This window comes from Rhyacophila brunnea, unplaced genomic scaffold, assembly GCF_057557595.1.
Source record: "Rhyacophila brunnea isolate RB1 unplaced genomic scaffold, BYU_Rbru_1.0 scaffold_22, whole genome shotgun sequence".
Lineage (NCBI taxonomy): Eukaryota > Metazoa > Arthropoda > Insecta > Trichoptera > Rhyacophilidae > Rhyacophila > Rhyacophila brunnea.
Genome location: NW_028232882.1, coordinates 32,603,308 through 32,626,023, shown reverse-complemented (window position 1 = coordinate 32,626,023; position 22,716 = coordinate 32,603,308). Strand labels below are relative to the sequence as shown.

The 22,716-nt window shown below is 31.9% G+C and overlaps 1 protein-coding gene across 1 annotated transcript in view; it reads left to right on the top strand.

Moving 5' to 3' along the window:
* yellow-e (L-dopachrome tautomerase yellow-e) overlaps nucleotides 1-21,911 on the top strand; it is a 100,672-nt gene extending 78,761 nt beyond the window's left edge. The window contains exons 3-6 of the mRNA XM_085949806.1: nucleotides 13,355-13,691; nucleotides 14,999-15,185; nucleotides 18,858-19,052; nucleotides 21,021-21,911. Of these exons, the coding sequence (XP_085805932.1) occupies nucleotides 13,355-13,691; nucleotides 14,999-15,185; nucleotides 18,858-19,052; nucleotides 21,021-21,315 (1,014 nt within the window). The 3' untranslated portion in view covers nucleotides 21,316-21,911. The remainder of the gene's footprint in view (nucleotides 1-13,354; nucleotides 13,692-14,998; nucleotides 15,186-18,857; nucleotides 19,053-21,020) is intronic.
* Nucleotides 21,912-22,716: the final 805 nt, after the last annotated feature.

Sequence of the window (22,716 nt, the reverse complement as noted above, 5' to 3'; positions counted from 1 at the left end):
ACATTTTATTACATTTTTTACAATTGTAAGTTTATCTTTGACTTAAAATAAAAAATATTTTTTTTTTAATGTTTTCAGATACATATATATTAATTAATATAGTTGAAATTGTAAATTGTCAAAAAAATATCTCAAATTGTAAGCTTCGTATTTTTCCGCTAGGTGCCTCTTTAAAAACGGCTCAGTAAAGGCTTCACCTTAAATACACACTTTTTTGAAAACCCCTTTCAGCTTCAATTATATATTACATAATATAATTTTTAATGTTCCAAAAAAATATGCGCATGGATCTTTTGCATAGTTCCTACTTCAAAATCATTATTTTGAAGTCGATGACAAGCCCGATAGATGTAGGTTTGATTCCTTCTGGGTTTCTTACTTTTTTCAAAAAAGATTTTTTCTATTGGTTATAATCTTAGACTATAGATACTATAGACATAATATAATATTTTCTCAGAAGTGTTTCTCAAAATTATGTATATGAATTATTAATTGTGAACATAATATTTTTACATTCACAAGACACTTTCTTTGCCAGTGGTAAAAAATGATGATTGTATTAAGTATCAATTTTATTTTATAGGGGGGCTTCAAGCAATCTTTTTCTGGAAATTGCATGAAGCATATTTCTATAGATACCGGTATATATTTTTTTTAATAAATAACAATATATTTCGTACATCTTTGAATGAGCTTTACGTCTAGTTATAGTAGGATCGTTTTAATATAAGCTTTAACTTCAACATATTCTGTAATAACAATTGTATTTAGTAATTTATTATTGGAGGAAATAATTGTGTAACTACTTAATGCAGTCAAAAAAATACTTTAAAATATTATAATGTCTTTATTGTCTGATTAATATTCGTAAAATTACAGTTAACGGTTTTAATATTATTTTAATTTTATCGCTATTAATATTTATTTCACTATCAATAGTGCTACATTAGTTAGCAAGCAAATATAAACCATAAGATACTCATCTGGAACGTGTTTTTTCACGGTTAAAAATACATTTACAGCATATTATGAGTTAGAGAAGATTTAATCTAAATTATGCTGAAATGCATGATACATTATTATCATTCTTAAGAAAGAAATTTGCATGAAATTTCTATGCACATAGCACATTGACACGTATAATTCGAAAAAAATAAGTGGGCAAATATTGATATCTTCAAGCATTTAAACTACAGTATCTAAGCATATCTAAGAGAAAGTCAGTTGGATAAAACCACGGAGTCTCAAAATCTTCTTTGGACTCGCTACACCATATAAGGTCATATTTCAAATGATGCGGGACCCAAACAATCGACCCACTCTCAAGCCGGCTTTTTTCAAAGGAATTATAAAGAATTTTTAATACAGTAACATCCGAAAAGACCCGGGAAGTATGCAAGATGAAGCCCAACATTTTGTAGCGCCTTTTTACAAATGATAACTATATGACCACTAAATGATAGCTTACTGTCAAACGTAATGCCAAGATCCCTTACAGATGGTAGTCGCGAAAGAACTCTGCCATTCATCGGAAATTGTAAAAATAATACTCGCGAGGCTCTGGTAAATGATAAAATATTGCATTTTTCAATAGTGAAGTCCAGTTTGTTAGGCCTGCTCCAATCTAATATATTATCTATTCAAGTTGGAGTTGACGACAGTCGTCCAAGGTGACAACTTTCATGAAGAGTTTCAAGTCATCAGCGAACAACAAAAACATAGAATTTTTAATGACCATTGCTATGTCGTTTATAAAAATCGTAAACAGCAATGGCCCCAAGTTTGAGCCCTGAGGAACACCAGAAAATGTATTGAAAGTATGTGACTGACGGACGCCATACGATACGTATTGTTGACGATTCTTAAAATAGCTCCCGAATAACTTCAGAAAACGATCTATAAATAAATATAATATTTAAAGGTACATAGTCTCACGTCTAGGTTGAGATCTCTATTGTGAAGAAGGTATCTTATTTTAAGAAAGTCACTCCTACAAGTTAGTAGATTTATACAAAAATATATACGGAAGAAATTAAGTTTGAATTTAATGTACTGTAAATAACACAGTAATGTCATTTTACCATATAAGTAATGATTTTACTTATGTTGTAAATGCATATAAAATTTATCTGTTTACATATAAAATGACAATATATTGAGAGAAAGCAAAATATTACGAATTATATAATGGTATATAAAATTAATCTATGCATATCAAAGTAAATCCAGTAAAAATATTTTTCTTATAATACTTTTGAAAGCAGACCCGGATTGCCATAAGGCTAATGAAGCTGTAGCCGAAGACTGCCAAATTGGCAGGGACTCGGGAGCACATGAAAAATAAATTATTTAAGGAGAAAATAGTATTTTTTATGGATTGTTATAAATTAAAATTTTGTTTCACAAAATGCAGTATTTTTTATTCAATATATTATATTTACCTCATTCTATTTTAAGCGGAACCTTTCCCACACCTTTTACTATACATACACTCAATCAAATACACATTTGGCAGGTTCATCACTTTGGGGGTATGATGAGGTGGTGGTAGAAAGAATGTCGTTGTTGCGTGGTTGTTGAGATTGGTTGATACAAGAAGACACTGAATACAATAATAAGGATGATGACGTGAGATTATAATCGCGAGGTAATGATATATTAATGAGATGATTGAACGGATGAGAGATGAAGAACTCGTGACAACAGCAGCACGCCTTGTAACGGACGCGATTGGTTGAGTGTAGATTCATAGATTGTTCTTATTTATATTAATGCAGTACATATTATTATATTATTACTATAGATATTGTCGTAATTCTCAATCAAAACAAACACTACTGGTTTAGTTATGATTGAGAAAAACTGGCAATTATTATTGTTATAATGTTTTATTTTAATAACAAAATCTACATATTAAAGTGTTTCATTCATTTAATGCTAAGTGGTACGATTACTACACACATTCAAAAAACAACACGATTTTTTTGAACAGCCGCGGTTTTATAGGTAGGAACTCTACTACTGTAGGGTGAATACCCTACCATCCAGCATGACTTGGCAGGAAACCACCTTGCACAATAAACCTCATAAGCATGATTATCAAAAATATTCAAGTAGTTGATAGCAGCATTTTTTATTGTATCGAATCACTATAAAACACTCAGTAGAAGAAAGCAACATCGTCTTTGAGTTACCAAAGATTCCACCGTAAGGTTATCATTTCGCTTCGCCCAATCGAACTCGTAATCCATCAGAACGCATACTTTCACTCATCTAAATTATAATCTGTAAACTTACCTGTAATAATTAAATCAATATTTATTTGGAAGGAGATAATAAAACCAGGGTTCATTTAATGCACGCATCAACCTTTTTATTATTAGAGTCAAGCCAACCTACCCTCCGATTCCCAACCTCTTCTCCTAACCAAACTACTGTGGATGCTAAAATTAGTTACTTAATTTTTTATTTGGATTGGTACCTTAATATATATTAACCCAGGGCTCATTTTTGAATAAATCCCGGCTCTGTTTAGAAGCTAATGTAAAGTCAACATCAGAGCCAAATGGATAGAGAATATTAATTGATTACCTATTATATTGTATTTAGCTCAAATATTAAACTTACTATAACAGTGGGAATATCACTCGCCTCAAAATCCACTACTTAATTGCCCATTTAAGGTAAATAATTACTCTAATAAAACGCGTTTCTCCATATTATCAAGCTCCTTTACGTATATTAGAAAACAATAAAATTATGATTTTAACTTTTACCATAATATTATTATAAGTATTTAAAATCCAAACAAGGTGTCGACAAGTTTATTACAAATAAAATGAATTTTATGCGTTTATTATGAAATTACTTGTACTTATTTTCCAAATACATAACTTAAAATTTATATCCGCAATATATATTCAAATTGCAATACGCACGCGTGTACGTGGTAAGTGGGTATCTAATAAAATGTGTTAAAATTTTTAAACGCATCGCACTTACGATTTGTTGATCACTGGAGCGTAAAAAAACATTTTTTTTTAAAATTTTCATTGTTCACTGGTTTCATTTCGAAAGAATATCATATAAGCTTTTCATAGCTTACAAGACGTGAGTTATAAAATTTATATGAATTAAAAAACATAATAATGAAGGGTGGATTACAAAAACAACATACGTCAGAACTGAACAATTTTACAGGAGAGCAAACAAACTTAATAGAATTTCTTCCTTATGAACATAGATGTATTAAAAGTACTTGTGAACTATTAATAAATTGTTTTTCTTTTGATTTACTACACAATAATATTATGTGCTAATTTTTCAATGAGAAATAAAAATTATCAGAACTTTTGAAGTACCTATCAGAAAAATATTTAATAGATATACTTATGTATTATATTTAATACTAAAACTACTAGCTAAAATCGTCGTAATTATCTAAGGCGCCCATAGATTAATTGGTAAAACATGCTGCCGCGAATCCAGCAGATACAGGTTCAAGTCCCGTCAGGTGTCGTATTTTTTTCTACAAAAACGATTTTTTTCTAGTGTGTATATGCATAAGATGTTTTCAAAAAGAAGCTCTTTTGTCAAATGATTTTTTTTGCTGGATTAAAACAACTTACTGTAAATTTACTGTATTGGTATGTAGCTTATCGGAATTCTATCTATTATCTGTTCTGTGATATTTTCAGTGTTGGAAGAAGCATTTTAATACAAAAAATACAAAATAGCGACCTATGTTTTATTTGCATACGTATGTATTGTTCGATATTAATACATACATAATATTATGAAGACCATTTGTCATGGACCAAAGGTTTGAAGTTGAATTCGGTTAATTACTTTATTACAGTCAGACAATAAATCACGAGAAACACAAAGCGCTGTGTCTTATTGCCAATATTCAATTGGCATTTCGTTTGCGTGACAACCTCTAATGCATATTATAGGACATACATAACTATTAAAAATAAAATATTCTTTATTTCATATTTCTCCAAAATCGAGATTTAAGCCTTGTTAGAAGATCAGAAGTCTCATCTCACGTATTTGCATCTCGTGATTTGCTTAAATTAAGACTTAATGTGGTACAGGGTGGAATGAATGAAAAAACTTTTTTTGAACTATTAACAATAATTAATGAAAGGTATTTTAATCTGTGTATGCATAGTAAATGAAGTGCTTTAAAATGACTTACAGGTAATTTAATTACTTGCCTTGGTAACAACAATTTTAGCTACACCCTCATATTTTATTTTATATCTTATAGAAATACTTTTTTTTTTCAACATCTTTGTGTTATAATAATAACATATTATTATCCTTTTATAATTTATTCATCGCTCACCTTCCGTTGTGCAAAAAAAAATACTTACCAATGTAAAATGGTTCAATTTTGAATTCCTAAGCAACAAATTGGACCTTGGGGGCATATTTAACACGCGATTAATAATTAAAGTACTTCCACTTGCTTTTTTTCCGTTTGCAATAATTACTATCGCGAAATTTACCGACAATTGTTTTTTTTTAATTTTCAAATGCTTGCGTTCTAAATTTGAAAAAAGTGCATACGATCTGAAGTGATTTATGACAATTTATTTGTATGTAACTTAGAACTACTATTTATTTTTACTATAAGGCAGTGGCGAAGGGTGGAGATAGGCTGTTAAGATCCGAAATAAATAGTGCACACCTAGGGGCGGCAGGTTATATGGAAGTATGGTGAAGCAGGCTAGGTATAGTGAAAAAGTATGGCGAGGCGGGCTGATAATCAAGTTGCGGCAAAATTTCCACGTTAACATAATATTATATGGGTACGTTATAATGACCAAATTAAATCCTCCGTGATGCCCTGATTTTTTTTTATCGCGTCGCTATTTCTCGTAAGTTGTCGGCTATTGTTGGCCTGCTTCATTCAGTTGTATGAGAAAGCCGATTCTTTGCCCCTCTTTTTATTTAATATCTCTATGGTGCCCACTAAGCTTAATCAGTCATATGTATTTGTTTTCATTTAAATAAGACTACAATTATTAACAGTTGGTATTGGTTAGTTTTTAAAATTCAACTAAACCATTTGAAAACCAAGCCATACCTAATAGATAATAGTCAAAATATGTATTATGCAAATAAATCAAAGATAAGTTTGAATATTTTATAGATAAAATAATATGTTTATCTATTATAGTTTGATTTAGGCAGGACTTAATGTATTACTGACAAAGTTAAGCGTGCACTATTCATGTCATATCTTAACAGCCCACTTCCGCCCCTCGACACTGGAATATACACGCTTCCTATATTTTCATGACTCAATTTTAGTCGTAGGTGAGAGAAAACTATACCCCATTTTAAAGTGCTGGGATTCACATACTCTCTTTCTCTCACTCCTGCGGGACGTCGTGAGTGATGTGATACAAATTACATGATGGTTAATGATTAATTTGAAAATGATTTTCACCAAAGTTTTTGAAAAAAAATAATTATGTCAGTAGATTACAGCATCATATGAGGCGTCTAATTACAAAAATCGACAAGTCCACGATTCAATATTTTCGGGAAACAACGTTTTTATGTTTCAAGCTTCAATTATTTGTTTTAACGTGAGATTATTTTTTTCCGTTGTATTCTATTTCGAAACTAGAACCAAATGGCAATTTGTTTCTGCCGATAAACTCTTAAATGTAATAGATATAGACAAAATAAAATTGGACGTAGCGCTAATTGTACCTCACTTTTTAATTTATTCCGCATAAGGCACATATTTCCATGGAACTGTCATGAGTTTACCAGATGCTACAGCATGGGAGACGCCCTTTTCAATATTGAACGTTCCCTTATTGGTTGACTTAAGCACGCGCGAAATCAAACAAGCTTTAAATAATATGAAACACGGACTTGGCGCTTTTTGTAATAAATCGAGACTTAAAATAATTTTTTTCGTAGGGTTATGTCGCATTTTGGAATTTATAGATCACTACATATTGTGTAAAATTATACAAAGAATACGTGCGTATTTTTTTCTCGATTTTGACCAAATGTGGACTTGTCGCTTTTTGGAATTAGAAGCCTCATATCCCAATTATAAAAACCTTTAAATCCCTTGGATAACATATAAATTTCTCGATAGTCTGACCACTCGATATACTATGACTGCATTGTAAGGATCTGTCAAACTATTATGAGATTAGCATTTGTTTTTTTCTTCTCACAGTGATACAAATCTTGTGATGGTTAATGGTTAATTTGAAAATGATTTTCACCTAAGTATTTGAATATAAGAAGTTTGTTGTTTCCGTTTCAAAATATCAATTAAATCGTATTATTACATTTGCATGAATACGTATTTTAGATTTTCACTACTCAATAGATATGGAATATTCTATGGTGTGATCGACTAAAAGTTACCCTGCTTTTAACGCATTCAATAATTTTTTTTTTTTTTTTAATATTAATACATATAGTGAACATTACAAATTAATAATTTGAGACGTTCACAACATGACATATAGAAGCAAAGAAATATTATTAAAACAGTATTATATAAAATTTATTAAACAGTAGAAAAGTGTGGAAAAGTGCCTCCAATGTAGTATCTGGTATTGTAGAGTCAGAGTATGGACAATTAGCGTAAAGACTACTCAAATATCTGATTTCACCGAAAAAATACAATCTCTTTATAAATAGTCCGTATATATTATATATCACATATGCGTGTGAAACATGGATCCTAAGTAAAAGAGAGATCCAGATACTTAGAGTAGCACAACGTAGTATAGAGAAGTGCATGCTGGGCATAACGCGAAAGGACAAAAAGAGGAATGAGTGGATAACGAAGCAAACAAGGGCTTGCGGTGTAATAAAGTTCATTAAAAGTCTTAAATGGAGATGGGCTGGACACATGTCTCGAAGAAGAGACATTCGTTGGACAAATTTAGTCATCCAGTGGTATCATAGAGGTACAAAACGTCCGCAAGGTAGACCTAGAAGCTGCTGGATCGATGAAATGATAAAGTTCTGCGGAAGTACGTGATAGCGCAACGCATAGGACCGAGAGAAAATATATAGGTAATAAATATCTCTTTTGAAAGTACTTCACAGACCAAACTGTCCACCCAATTTATAAAATGAGTTTTCCGCCCAATGAATGTATGTGACCACTTTGTCATGTTCGCAATAAATTACACATGACCATGGAAATGATAGAGTAATTGGCGTGTAATAATCATCTATTTTCACACAAGCATGTGTGAAAACAGCGGTAATTAATTCTCAATCTATTTCTAATTAAACTTAGTTAATCGACACGGTGTGTTTAATTACAAAGAAATTACATATTACGCAATACGCCACTGGATTTTTTAAACTCTTTAGATAAGTTAAATTTAAAGTCAACCATAATTTCAAACATTATAATTTTCACGGGTTGCATACAAAATGATTATAACTTATTCTAATCTGTCTTTGAAGCCGTGGTTCAGATTATTTTCTTTCAATGGGTTGTGCAAATGACTATATGAAGGCATATGAGCGGTTCACAAGAATAGTGAACAGAGTCCAGTCTGGTTATTTTTGGGTAAGCTGGGTTCAAACATAATATGTGAGTATTTTTAATTCTGTAAGGGTGTGATTGCAATTCTGAAGTGTTATTTTGAGTACATTTAAGTTATTGTGTAAAGAAAATCATACCCTTACAGAATAAGAAATACTCAAAAATTATGTTTGAACCTAGCTTACTCAAAAATAATCAGAATGGACTTGTGAACCACTCATATATATGTTCTACTTAATTTGGAAGCGGAATTGACAATTTCAAATAAATAGTAAAAAAATATATACCAATATCTTCATACATATCTTACTTTGTATAAGAACTGTGTTCTCTATGAAGGTTGGTTATCAAAGAAACAATATTCACATTTGAGAAGGCTGACTGAAACAACGAGATTATCCCTAATGAAAAAACAATCTTAAGAATCCCTAAAACCCGCTAGATAGACGAACTCATAAAGTTCGGTGGATATACGTTGCAGAAAAAAACCAGGGACCGAGATGACTGGATAGAGCTAGGGGAGGCCTTTATCCAGCAGTGGATTTGCACCAAAGTGCTTTACCAATTAATTTAAGGCATCCTACTTATTTACGATGAATTGTACGAGTAGATCTTACTTGAAATGTTTATCAAATTGCGAATGTATAATATGATTAGCATTTCATGTAAGACCTATTAGTTGAATACGTCTTAAATAAGAAATATTCGCATAGTTTAATTGGTAAAGTGCATTAGTATGAATCCAATGGTTACTGGTTTAAGTTCCGTTGAGCTTCGTATTTTTTCTAGTCGTTATATTATATCTGAGGTGTTTTCAAAAAATATGTAAATTCAATTTTATATAATGTTATATTCTCAACCTGTGAATTATTCGTTGAATAAAAGAAATGGTTTTTTATATATATGAGGTAATTGCATCCAAATTCTTTGTATATTACACGATTACATCAAAACCTTCATCTATGATCATAATGCAAATAGATCTTTACTGTCATTTTATGAATATAATGCACAATAATGCGAACGTGTTGAGCAGTAATTTTCAGTAACGTCCCGTGGGGGTAGACAGATTGAGCGTCGCTTGGGGGCGGCAGTTACTCTAAGGGCAGCAAATCAAGGAGAATCATTTGATATATATATAAATAACTACTTAAACTTAGTAATAAAGAAAATATCTTTCCATTAATGTATTAATTAACATACAAAGCTTAACAGGACTGGATTTTTTTGTCGAGTTCGCGATATCTAGTTTACTTCCGTTGCCTTTCGACGTCCATGGTCACGAAAAACGTCACGTGCACGGATGATAAAAAATTCTGTATAAAAGAATGGGGCGGCTTTTTGGCGCTGCCCAGAGGCGGCATTTTGTTTCGGGTCGTCACTGATAATTTCCGTATAGATACTAATTCAAATATACTAAAACGTTATTTGAAATCAAGTACCCCCCTATAATAGTACTTATTTCAATCTTTTTGGTGACGATATAATGATCATTAAACACATAACGAAAAAAATGTAGTAATAATGAGAAATTCATTTATCAATTTCTATTGAATAGTGAGTCATTTAAATGTGCTATGGTGTCAATGTTCAATGTTAGGTAATAGTATACATGAGCTTTTAAATTACTCACCTAATTGTAATGATTTTGTTAATGAACACAGATAATAGTGGGTCACAATATCTACCTGTATAAAAAAATAACTTTCTTAATGGATACAATTACAATTAATAGTTATAATAATAATACACAGTCACCGATATTGACAAACAAACGTGTGTAGCAAAGTATTTTTGCAACTGCACAGCTATTGTTCGTGAATTTACTTTATATTTTAGATCATACATTCGTTTTTTTTTTCAGGTAATAATATAATGTTAGTGTTGTGAATATTATGACATGTGCTCTGAGGCCATGTTATAATTTATTGAGATCAAATTTAATTATACGTCCAATTTACCGGCCTTAATCATTAGTATTACTTACCTACTGTTAAAGGTGAAAGTTTTTCTAGTAATACACTGGAAAACATACCTAAGCATTTGCTATTAGTGTTTTTTTAAGTATAGTGTTTTTTTTGTCTAAATATGTATCTGGGTCAAGTGTAAATAGTAAGAATATTGTTACAGAGGCCGCGTTTCACCCTGCCTATAATAGGGGTATAACTTACAGTTATGCCAACTTTTTGTGAGTGTTCCGAATCATAATTTTATACATTTTATAATTTATGACATTATTTTACCCATCTTCGAAACGCGGAAGTTTCTCGTGAAGGAATTCGCAGGCAGGATATTTTAACGTGACCCTATAGGGCAGCGGTTGGCAACCCGAATGCATTGGCGTATCACAAATCAGGTTATTCAAAGTACTGGACACTCAGCGTGCCACTGAAATGAAACTAGTAAATCTATTGTAAGACAATTATATTTGACTATAATAATACACGCTACATAAAAACATCATAAAAATTATAATATTTAAACATTAGTGACTTCCTTGAGGTTCAATTTTGGAAGTTAACATCTCAATATTTTGTTCACAGTTTGAATTTTATAATTTTATGCACATTTCCGAATTTTCTTCAGTTAAACGATTTCGATACGGGCTTATAATATATTTCATAATTAAGAATGTTTGCTCATAGTAGTACGCTGTACCGAAAACACTTAAAAGAGCTAATGCGACGTTTTTCATATTACAATTAAATATATGTCTGGGGAGTTCATTCCACGTTATGGTTATCATGTCAAGTCTTCGTTCTTCATAATTTCATCTCTGGCAGTTTTCAAGTTTAATTTTAAAATTTCAGAATTGTTAAATTTGATTACTAACTCTAAATCAACATACTCAATGTTCAAAAATTCAAAATATTCTTTATCAATTTTGTAACTGTCTTTAATGTCAGGCTGCAAAATATATTTAAATATGGGTGGGTGTTTTTGTAAATTGTTAAATCTGTTTATGAAATACTTTTGCAAAGTTGATGTATAATCCATTGAGGTACAGTTTTTAAAGTACCTAACATTTTAATTAAACGTCATTTTCAAGGCGTGCCACCAAAAATCCTTTCGCGTGCTACCTAGTGGCACGCGTGGCATATGTTGCCAGTCGTATACATCTTACCGTCAAATTGTACCTACAGTAATCCGCCACCACAAAAACCAGACAAGTGTCCAATTAGTGAAAGCGGCGGATTATGGTGCATAGGTATATACAAAATATTGTAAAAAGTAAAACACGTACTTCGTTAAAAGTTTGTACTAGGAAGTAATGGTTTTATTTATAATCAACATAAAGTATGTATTAAATTATACACAGCGTCAATCCCAGCTAGTGCATCTTCAGACTGTATGAGCTGTAGTCGGTTGACAATTATTGTCTTCATCTTCAGAATCCAAGTCTCTTGATATATTTATGAGTTCGTCATCAGTTAGGAGTGGTGCACACTCCTTAGAACTTTCTGCTATCCATTCTTCTAAAACATTTGGCGTTAGCTCTGAGCTTTCAGTCGCCCTGTGAATCAATACTTCTAATGGAACTAAGTCTTTCGGTCACCAGTTTTCATCTTATTGATTCATGGAGGGCCACAGTTTTGCTCGTCCCGGTAGGTTGTCCCATGCCTCACATTGAGATTCCTTTACTTAAGGTTTTTATTGACACTATCCGTGGCTTTATCCAACTGACTTTCTCTTAGGTATGCTTACATACTGCAGTCTGCAATTTAGAAGAGATTTTTATTTAGCTACGTATTTTTTTTCGACTTATACGAGGTATAAATTAGAACTCTGCAATTCTAGGCAGTGTTGACCCGTGTGTCCCTGATAACTATCTTAGAAATAGGGAGCATTAGTTGTTTATTTTCCCAAGGTGCAGAATCAACCTGTCACTGGTAATAGCAATTGGGAGGGCGATAACTATGTTCAACTAAATTGCTTCGGGTGTTGATATATTCCACCTACGCGAGGATGAGTATAAGTGAACGTTGTTTTATAGATTGTTAAAATAGGGTCTCCTTAGCTAACTCGGTGTACATCTTTGAACTACTATAGATGTATAATTGTATTTTCACTGCGTTTGTATGCATATATTATGTTCTTATTTTATATTTTCATTTTTATCCCTTTTATTACTTTTATTTTTCTTTCTTCTTTATAATACTGTTTCATGTCATGTTGTGAACGTCCTAAACTTATAATTTGTAATGTCCACAATATGTTAAATTAATAAATTTAATTGAATTGAATTAAATACGACCGCAGACTTGCAGTTCTTGAAATCCTGCATACAATATTAAAAACTTCATGTATTTTTTATAACCGCATGATTAATCCCATGACCCACGGCTACACACTCGGCCGCTCTACCAGCTAGACCACAGTGTGTGCTTTTAATATATTATAATTATATTAATTTTCATGTAATATCATTCGTAACACTACGGTCTTCATGATACCTCGTCGCAGAACAGATGTGATGTTTCATGATGCTGTGTATCGTGCGATTTACTTATTTGATGGCACCATTAAGGTTGATTTGTTTTTTATTAATTATATCATGTTTGTGGACGTGTTAAATATGTTAAATTTATAATTGTATTTATTATTTTACTCTAATATCTACATAAGTATATACTGTGTTTTCTACTTTCATGTTATACTAGTTGTTATCTTGTAATTAAGTCATTTTTTTATAATTTTGTATTAATTATGTATTATGGCGCATTGGCCAATCTCTGTAATGCCGTAATACTATTTTTTAAATAAATAAATAAATAATAAAATATATTTCTTTTATTCCAGCCCTTCCCAGATTGGTCATGGCACGGCGCTGGTCGATCAGACTACAACTGCAGTGGCCTCATCAGTGTATACCGCGTCCGCGCTGACCGATGCGGTCGTCTCTGGGTCCTGGACTCCGGCATCATGAATTCCGTCGACGACTTCCAAAGAGCGTGCAACCCCAAAATAGTCATCTTCGATGTGAAAACTTCGAGACCTATCAGGTCAATTCGATTCCCCGACGAACTCCTTAGACCCAATTCTCTCTTCACTAACTTGGTGATTGATGATACAACCAGCTCTCCTCACGGAGGATGCGATGATGTGTTTGTTTATATTACTGACACTGTAGCACCAGGTAAGATTATGTTATTTTACGTACCTAAATAAATATATTGTTTTAAATAATATGGTTGCAATTAATTGCATTTAAAGTTGACCTCACTCATGTAATCTAATTATTATCAGTGATCAAACTGGCATGAATTATTTAAAAAAAAAATAGTTGAACAAGTTACTGTGAATTCACATCTATAATAATGTTTTTGCACATAAGAATTTTGAAAGGGGGTAGGCTGTGTAGATTTGAGAAAAAGAACACACTTGTCAGGTATACTTACGATAAATAAGAAGATACGATATTACTACTAATGAATAGGTACACACTAATGACAACGACACACTAATTCAATGAAACTTCAAAAACTCACTAACGACATAAAACTGAGCAATGAGTTTAAATTACGTATTTTTCAAAGCATTCACACACATGAAAAATCATTGAATATAATTTATTTTTATTTTTACATTTATTAATAATAGAAAATATTTTTTAAATTATTTAATTATTATTTATTTTGGACAAAGTGCAAGCCATGACAAAAATATTATGCGCGGAAGTTTTTAGGAGCCTACCGTATTTCATAGAAATCGATAGACTGCCTGAGATTACGTGACGTAACGTTCATACGAAAAAATATCACAATTCCTTGACGAATAATCGACATTTATTTACGGCGCCCTGTGGAATATTTTTTTAAGCCTATGCAGTTATTTTTTAAAAATATATAATACAATCCTACATATACGACATCTGTCGTTGGCAAATTATATTATTTTTACAGAATATTAAAATTATCAAGTGACTAATATAAATATGTCAATATGCAATTTAAAAATATTTTTCGGAAGAAGATAGGCTTTAAATAATCGCCTAGTATGGAGTCTTCGCTACTGGAATATAGTTTAAATGCCAAAATAATTTCCTCCCACTGACTGTTTTCTCACATTTATATTATCTTGTTTAAAATCTCTCCCCCTACTACAAAACTAAAATATCTTCAGATAGTATTACCAGATTAGTGGCCGCGCCGGATTTGTAAACTTATACTGTATATAGAAATTAAATGAAAATACTACCTACTACATACAAATGAATTTCCCTATTGTAAAATATAAGTGGAAAATTTGAGTATCTATTGAGTAGAATATACATTAACATATTTTTTTGTAAAGAATCATTATTATTCATTCACCAATGCATTCCGTTCTTGATTTAGATCAAATCTATGCCGCGGGGTTCGAAACTGCACCCACGGCGTCATATACAGCAGTGTAATTAATACCACTTCACTTACAATTAATCATAAAACTATTCGATTTCAGCTCTCATTGTATACGACAGTACAGCCGACAGTGCTTGGAGAGTGACCCACGCAGCCATGTACCCCGACCCAAATCTATCCACCTACAGGATCGGAACTGACACCTTCGAGCTGAATGATGGCATCGTAGGACTTGCCTTCTCACCTTCTCAGAGGATCGTCTATTTCCAACCACTTGCTACTGACAGGTATAATAAGTACCAGAATTTATTCTTCTATAGATTCTAACTTTAGACGAATATTAAAGCACCAAGCTCAAGTCACGAACGCCACAATATGCCCTTTAATAGGTAAAAAAACCAAGCTCACCCCTAGAAGCAAACTTATTCTCTATACTGCGATTACCAATCCCATTATGACATAATATGCTACCCCTGTGGGGCTATGCTAATCCTACAAAATATTTTAAAACGCTTCATACTTTAGAAAACAAATCTCTTATAATTTTATTATCATAGACACCCCATGATCTGTACGCAATACCACTCTTCACAGAGACTTGAACGTAGAAACCATTTACAACCACGTCTTGAAACTTTATGAAAAAAAAAATCTACAACTCCATGACAGCAGACTTCCCAAACCAGTCGAAAAAAGATCTAAAAAATTACGTTCCAACCATCCCGATCAAATTTTTGAGACCACGAGCAGTATAAATAAATTTCTCTAAAAGTTTTCTTAGTCTATGTTTTTCCCTACAGTAGGAAACAAAAAAGAGGTTATTTAGTTCCGTCTCCATCTGCATAGATATAAAAAAATAAAATATTTTGCTCTGCTGAGACTCTGTTTGAACATGTACCGTTTAAAAAAAAAAAAAAAAAATCGGTTAGGTACATGTTCAAACACGCGCGTTAACATAATTTTACTCCCTACTTTAATTATAGTTTGTCAATTTATGGCTACGGCCATATGTTGTAGCTTAACCACTGGGGAATGCTAAAAGAAATGGCGTATTTCAAAAAAACGCTACCTTATTCTTAGGTCAATAATTATTATAAAGCAATCATTATTCATAAAATGTTTATCACACTTGAATGGTCAAAGACAAAGCTTATAATAAATATCTTTAGAATCATCTTCAAATGTGTAAATCTTGCCAATTTTTTGAATAATAAAATGCCTAATTCTTGTCAAATTTGGGATCACAGAGATTATCAATATAATTTTTTATCGTGAATATTTTACAAAAATTATATCTTAATAAATTATGCTAATGGTTTTATAAATGCGTTTAAAAATTAATAAATGTAAAAAATCTTAACACCACTGCACAGTTATGTACCGAAATATGACTATATTCTAAAACATTAGAGCGAGAGGTTTAAAAGAATACTATTTTATGTAACAAAAATACTTTATGCAGTCATCAAATGTTTAAAATAACTATAAAGGATAATAAGGCTTCAAAATTATATAAATAAATTATCTACAACGTTTAAGGAGTGTCCAGGATCATGGTTTGAAAATACAATAAAAACTCAATTTTGACCTTCGACGAGCATGTCCCCCCTTAATCGGCCAACTCTAAATCCATGCTGCTCATTCATTATAAATGACTCAATTTTTGGATAAATCATGTTATGCATGATCATCTCAAGAACTTTTGCGGGTGCCGAGAGAACAGCCACCGGCCTATAGTTCTCCACTGATGACTCGGTACCACTCTTATGGATTGGAGTAACCTTTGACATCTTCCACAATTCGGGAAAGATACCCGTCTCCATCACAAGATTAAATATATATGAAAGCGGGCCTTTGACAAAGTCAATACACCCCTTTAAAAAAAATGTTGGTAGATTATCCGGTCCTAAAGATCGAGTGTTCTTTAGCTTTTTAATGAATCCAAACACAATAGCATCATCAATCGGAAGGATATCAATAGATTGGGCACCGCGTGATGGTTTTCTTGACGTTGAGGCAACATCCAGATTCGGACTGCTACTTGCGTAGACAGACTTAAAGTGACCGGCAAATGCCTCTGCCACTCCAGATCCAGTCACCTCTTCGCCTTTCCAACACATTGAATTGACAAACCCACCATCCCTTCTTAAAGATTTAACATAGTCCCAAAACGATTTAGAATTTTCGCGGATGCAAATTTCTACCGTTTCTATATGCGCTCGATAGACGCATAATCTCTCGATAGGCGTAAAATATAATATAATATATTATATAGATCGAGTCATGCCTTGAGTTCATGCTAATAGTAGTAGATTCTAATCTTCAATGCATCCAGTTTATCGATTATGGATTATACCTTAACATAGGGTCTATATTTTTTAATTAGTAAGTAGGTATATTTAGTGGCATTTCTCATTAGCTAATTTTATTAAATTCCCAACACGTTAACTAGTTTCATTGCTTATGTATAATAAGAATATAATGCGCTTAATTAATAGTGAGTACCTAATACAATACTACGGGTTTTTACAAACATTTAAAATTTTCAAAATTAGTTCTCATACTACTTGTTCTTTACTTAATGTAATAAAGTTTTTACGTTCTTTTATTATATAAACGAGAATCAGTATCTGTATTCGTTGTCAGTGTACATTTACCATTGTCGATCTGAATATGTCGAAAAGCAAAACCCGGGTTTCAAAAAACGACTCAAATGAAATAGTACAAAATTTAAATCAATTGGATTTTAAATTCAAAAACCATCAGCTATAGATCCACTAGTATATGAGTGAGTAGTCCGCTAAGTGAGGGTACCACATGCTAACATTAATTGACCTACCATTTAATATTTTGTATACTGTAGTGAGTTTAGTTCTAAATTCGAACACGATGATTTATGATGATATATCTATACCCTGGGTCAGCGCCATCTTTAGATTAATAAAGCCTGAGCATATATTATTTTTTCACAAGCAACGAGTGCTCCACTGTTCAGCTGTTAAAATCAGATCCCAGATTGCTTGACAATGTCAAACATATTGATTCGCCCTTTCTCGTTTCAAATTGAATTATAAAAAATTTTCAAATCAAATATATTTACTATCAGTGTAATTTTATAAATACTATACATTCCTGTTATTTATCACCTATCAAAGTCAGACTAGTCCTTTACACAAAAACCGGTGGTAATATCGATTTTTAAAAAATATGTAGCATTGATTTGTGCATTACATTTGTAGAAGGTGTGTTAATGCTAGTGTATTATTTATCATGTGTAACTCATCTATCCAAATCAAACCATTCCCTGTGTAAAGACAACAGACGCGTCAGTATGAGAACTCTATAGAACAATGACAGGTCATCCATAGATAACAACGGTAGGGGCGGAAAAGGTAGGACCAGTCGTTGTGAATGTATCGGCTTTCTACTTGAGTCGGCATACAAAAATTGAGCATTTAAGGTCCATTATCTCAAATAATATTAGATTTATCGTGAAGATCTCTTCAGTTCGTATTGTTTCAGCTTTTTTTTACATATTGTGATATGTAAATTAATTAGAATCATTTATTTTTGTTATTTCTCCGTGCCTCACACTCATATGGGCATTTTATAATAAATTAAGTCTCAGTGAATTTAGTCAAATCACACTTATCACGATAATGTTAATGATTTATTATATATTTACAAAAAGAAAGACTACTTGCCGTATAATTTCCAAATATACACACCTTAGATACATTTTTTTTAACATTTAATGAAATATTCGTCGTTTTTCTGACGTATATTTATTTATTTTCGTTATATTTTAAGACTTCGAAGGTAATTACTTAAAAACGCGGTTTGTAGGAAAATCATACATACCTCTGTTCAGTCAAAAATCATCGACGAAAATAGTACTAATTCGTGGGATTATTAAAGACAAGCAATCTATTAATTATGTAAATGTATTCGTATTCCAGAACCTTCAGTGTCCCAGCTGAAGTCTTGAGACAAGGTCCTCCAGCAGACGGTGAGGAGCTTCCAGTTACGCTAGTAGGTCGCAAGTCATCTCAGGGAATTGGCCTGGTCGTGGATCCAGCAACGGATACTCTCTACTACAGTCCTTTGACGGAGACAGCTGTTGCTTCATGGAATCCACATACAAATGCGCATGAGTGAGTGAAATAACTTATTAATATATATTTTTAAACCCTGTCCGATCCTTCAAAGATCGTATGGCCCTTGTATTAACAGATTTTTGTTTTATTTTACGATAAATTGACTGCTCAATTTGCAAACCAGCTAACTGCATTTTTGACCAACAATGACAGTTTGATGGTATTTTGTTTTAAAGCATATTTTCTATGCTCAAACAAAATTTCAAACTCCTAAATCTATAAATAAATACGTTATCGTTCTTCACATAAAAGAGCCAACTGCAGGTGCCAAATTTCCAATATCGTAAATGGAACAACTCCACGCTTTATATAAATTTTCTTTATGTATAAAAAGGAAGCTAACATAGTGTATGATTAATTCATGGTGCAGCTTATTTGTAAAAAAAATCTAAGTGTATTTTTGAGATTGTTAAATTCCGCTCGATAGTTAAATTATTATGTGTTTCTCCTTCCTGACCATTTTCCCAAGTGGAGTTAGCCAGTTTGTAGATTAAGCAATCGAAATGGATGTTAGCCACTTTCTCAACCTATTAGATTCATACTTTGGGCCCAAACATATATTGAAAAATAACATTTAAATTAACCAGACCCGGGATTTGAGCCTGAAACCCACGACATTATGGGCCTGATGCGTAAACGATCGGCCATTGTGGGCGTATACACATTACTAATCATTTTTTTATGGCAATAGGTACCACAATTCACAAAATACATAGCACTACGGTGTATGGTTATAGCATCAGTCCCGTGCGGCTCCGTTTCGGGACGGAATGAGCACTTAAAATCACTTCTTTCAGACACGTTTATAGCGTCATGGAAGGTGGACGTGCATATCCACGGCTGTACATATATGACGTGTGGTGGTGGGAAAACAAAGTGGTATCACAATATATAAATTATTTTTTAATCCAATACTGAAAATAAATAAGGTTGTATAGTATTATTTTTTTTATTATTGAAAGAACATAATTTTGAAAAGTTCAAAAACTTACTTATTATTAGAAAAAATATTGGCCAGTCAGTTGCTGAATCATTGGCGGATCGATAGCTTAATGGCAAAATCTCTCACTCAGAAAGATAAGGACATGAGTTTAAGTCCTACTCACTCCAACTTATTTTCTTCAGATTTTTTCTAATATAATATGCATTTCTGAGGTTTTTCAATTATTGAATTATTTACAAAACAATGTCGATTTTAACTCTTTCTCTCTCCCGCATATGTAAATGTAATATTAATATAACATATTATAATAAAAACTTTCGAGAATCGCTATAAAGCTATTATTTAGGTACTGATTATAATTAAATTATATTTTTGTTCAACACTGAATATAAGCGATAGGTATATAATGATAATATCTTGATTAAAACGTGAGAATAAACAATTTTTTTGTTCAACGAATAATTCACAAGATTTAAGAATTTAACATTTTTTTATTGAAGATACATAATTTTAAAACACTTCTGAGAAATATATAACCACTAGAGTTTTTCTTATGTATTTAAAAGTTGTGTTTAGAGTCAAGAGTATGGACCTAATAGGTTGAGCAAATGGTTAACATTAATTTCTTGTAAAAAAAAATTATTGACCCAAACGTCCACTCTGTGGAGGTCCATATCATATATCGGTCATGGTCAAAAGAAGAAGAAAAAAAGTTTTTTTTTAAATACGACACCCAGTACGATTCGCGCCGATGTGCCCTGCCCACTAATCTATACGTGACATATCTAATTGCGACAAAGCTAACTAGTGGTTTTTTACAATACATGTATCTTCAATAAACTTATAAAAATGACAGTCATAATTATATCGTCAGAATTTTAAAAAAAACATGAAAAAGCGTTGGTATTAAGAATTATTCACAAGAATAACTTAATATGGTCAATAATTTATGTTGTTAAGAGTACTCACTCGGAAAGTAAAATATGTATTATAGTAATTCAATTTATTTATTTTTATTCCAGGGTCATCGCTTACGATCCCGAAAAGATCCAGTTCGCCGCCGAAGTCAGATGGATGGCCGATGACCCAGCACCTGTCTGGATCCTGTCCACCCGTTTCCACAAGTTCTTCCTGAAAACAGTCACCGCCAACGAGATCAATATCCGCGTGATGAGAGTCAGGCCTAATAGCCTGGCGTATGCTCCTCCTCCACCACCTCCACCCCAGCCTATCTATTACAATGTCTTGCCAGGATATGGCGGCTATGAGAGCAACAGATATTACAGACATGTCAATGCGACGGCTGGAGCGTATTAGATTTTAGAATATTTAAAAAAAATCCAGCTTCAATCCCTGAAATATCTATCACATTTTTCTGACTCTATTGTATAGATAAAATAAATAATAAAGAAACTAAAACGGTACTATTCACAAGTATAATTTATGTAAGACTGGAAAAACTAATCGAGTTATGTCAAATACATTGTTTTGGGTCAAAATAATAAACAACTTGGTCAGGGCTCAATCCAAACATGACAGTTTTCATATCTGTGGATTGGTCTGGTTCAAATATTTTTATGCAAAAGTAAAATGATGATAAGTCTAAAATTACTAATTGTCATGAGAAGCAAACTAGTATTAATTTTGTATGAGAACTTCGATATTTGTGTAGAAAATTCACTTATTCAGAGGTGTTGATTTGACTCGTCCTCGTTTGTGGAATAACATATTATTCCTAATAATAACTCCTTGTTTTCATTCAAGTATATTAATGTATATAATATATTTATATATCGCTACCTGAAAGCAACAGTGAAAAAAAAGTGAAAAAAAAAAGATTTTGAGATAAGCATATAATATGCCAATCGATTACTAAAAGCTATGTATATAATGAAAATTAAAATACCCCATTTAAAAAAAAATGACTGTTGCATTTATCAAAATTGTCTTGTAACTTCAAAGCAACAGTGGGATAATTGATATAACCCACTGGTAATGATATTAGACAAAAAATATTATCAATATCATATATTATAAATATTATAGAAAATAATAAAATAAACATAATATAATTAACTATTTTATTTACATGGCACAAACATGAAAGTTGAATTATTTTGAAACTAGTATTTTTTACTTACCCCACTGCTACCTGAATAGCAATATATTGACCATATCTGATCATAAGAAGATCATAAATGGACCTCCACAGATTTTTGATTTTAAAAGGAGGTTACCCACTTGCTCAACCTATCACGTCCGTACCTAATCTGACTCCAAATACACATTGAAAAATGATACGTATATTCGCCAAACCCATGATTTGAACCTGAAACATACGACATTATAAGCCGACGCGTTAGTCGCTCGGCCATTCTGCCGCCGTATATATGCTTTGCGGTTAGTTTGCCATAATCAACTCATTTACAAAAAATAAGACTTATCACATTTTTCCTTTTGCATACAATTAACAATGACACTTAGCTCAGTTAGTTTTTTTCCATTCTAAGATATTTAATATTAATAAAAATACCAAACCTTCTTTCAAATGAGAATATTCAATATAATCAAAAATAATGTAGATACTTGGTGGACAAATCCGATTATATTTTCAAATAACTCGCATACTATATCTTTTTAAATTTAGTAAATACTTTTATAAAATGATATTTTTCAAAAATACCATTTTATAAAAACTTGTCAGGTTGAAAAACTATT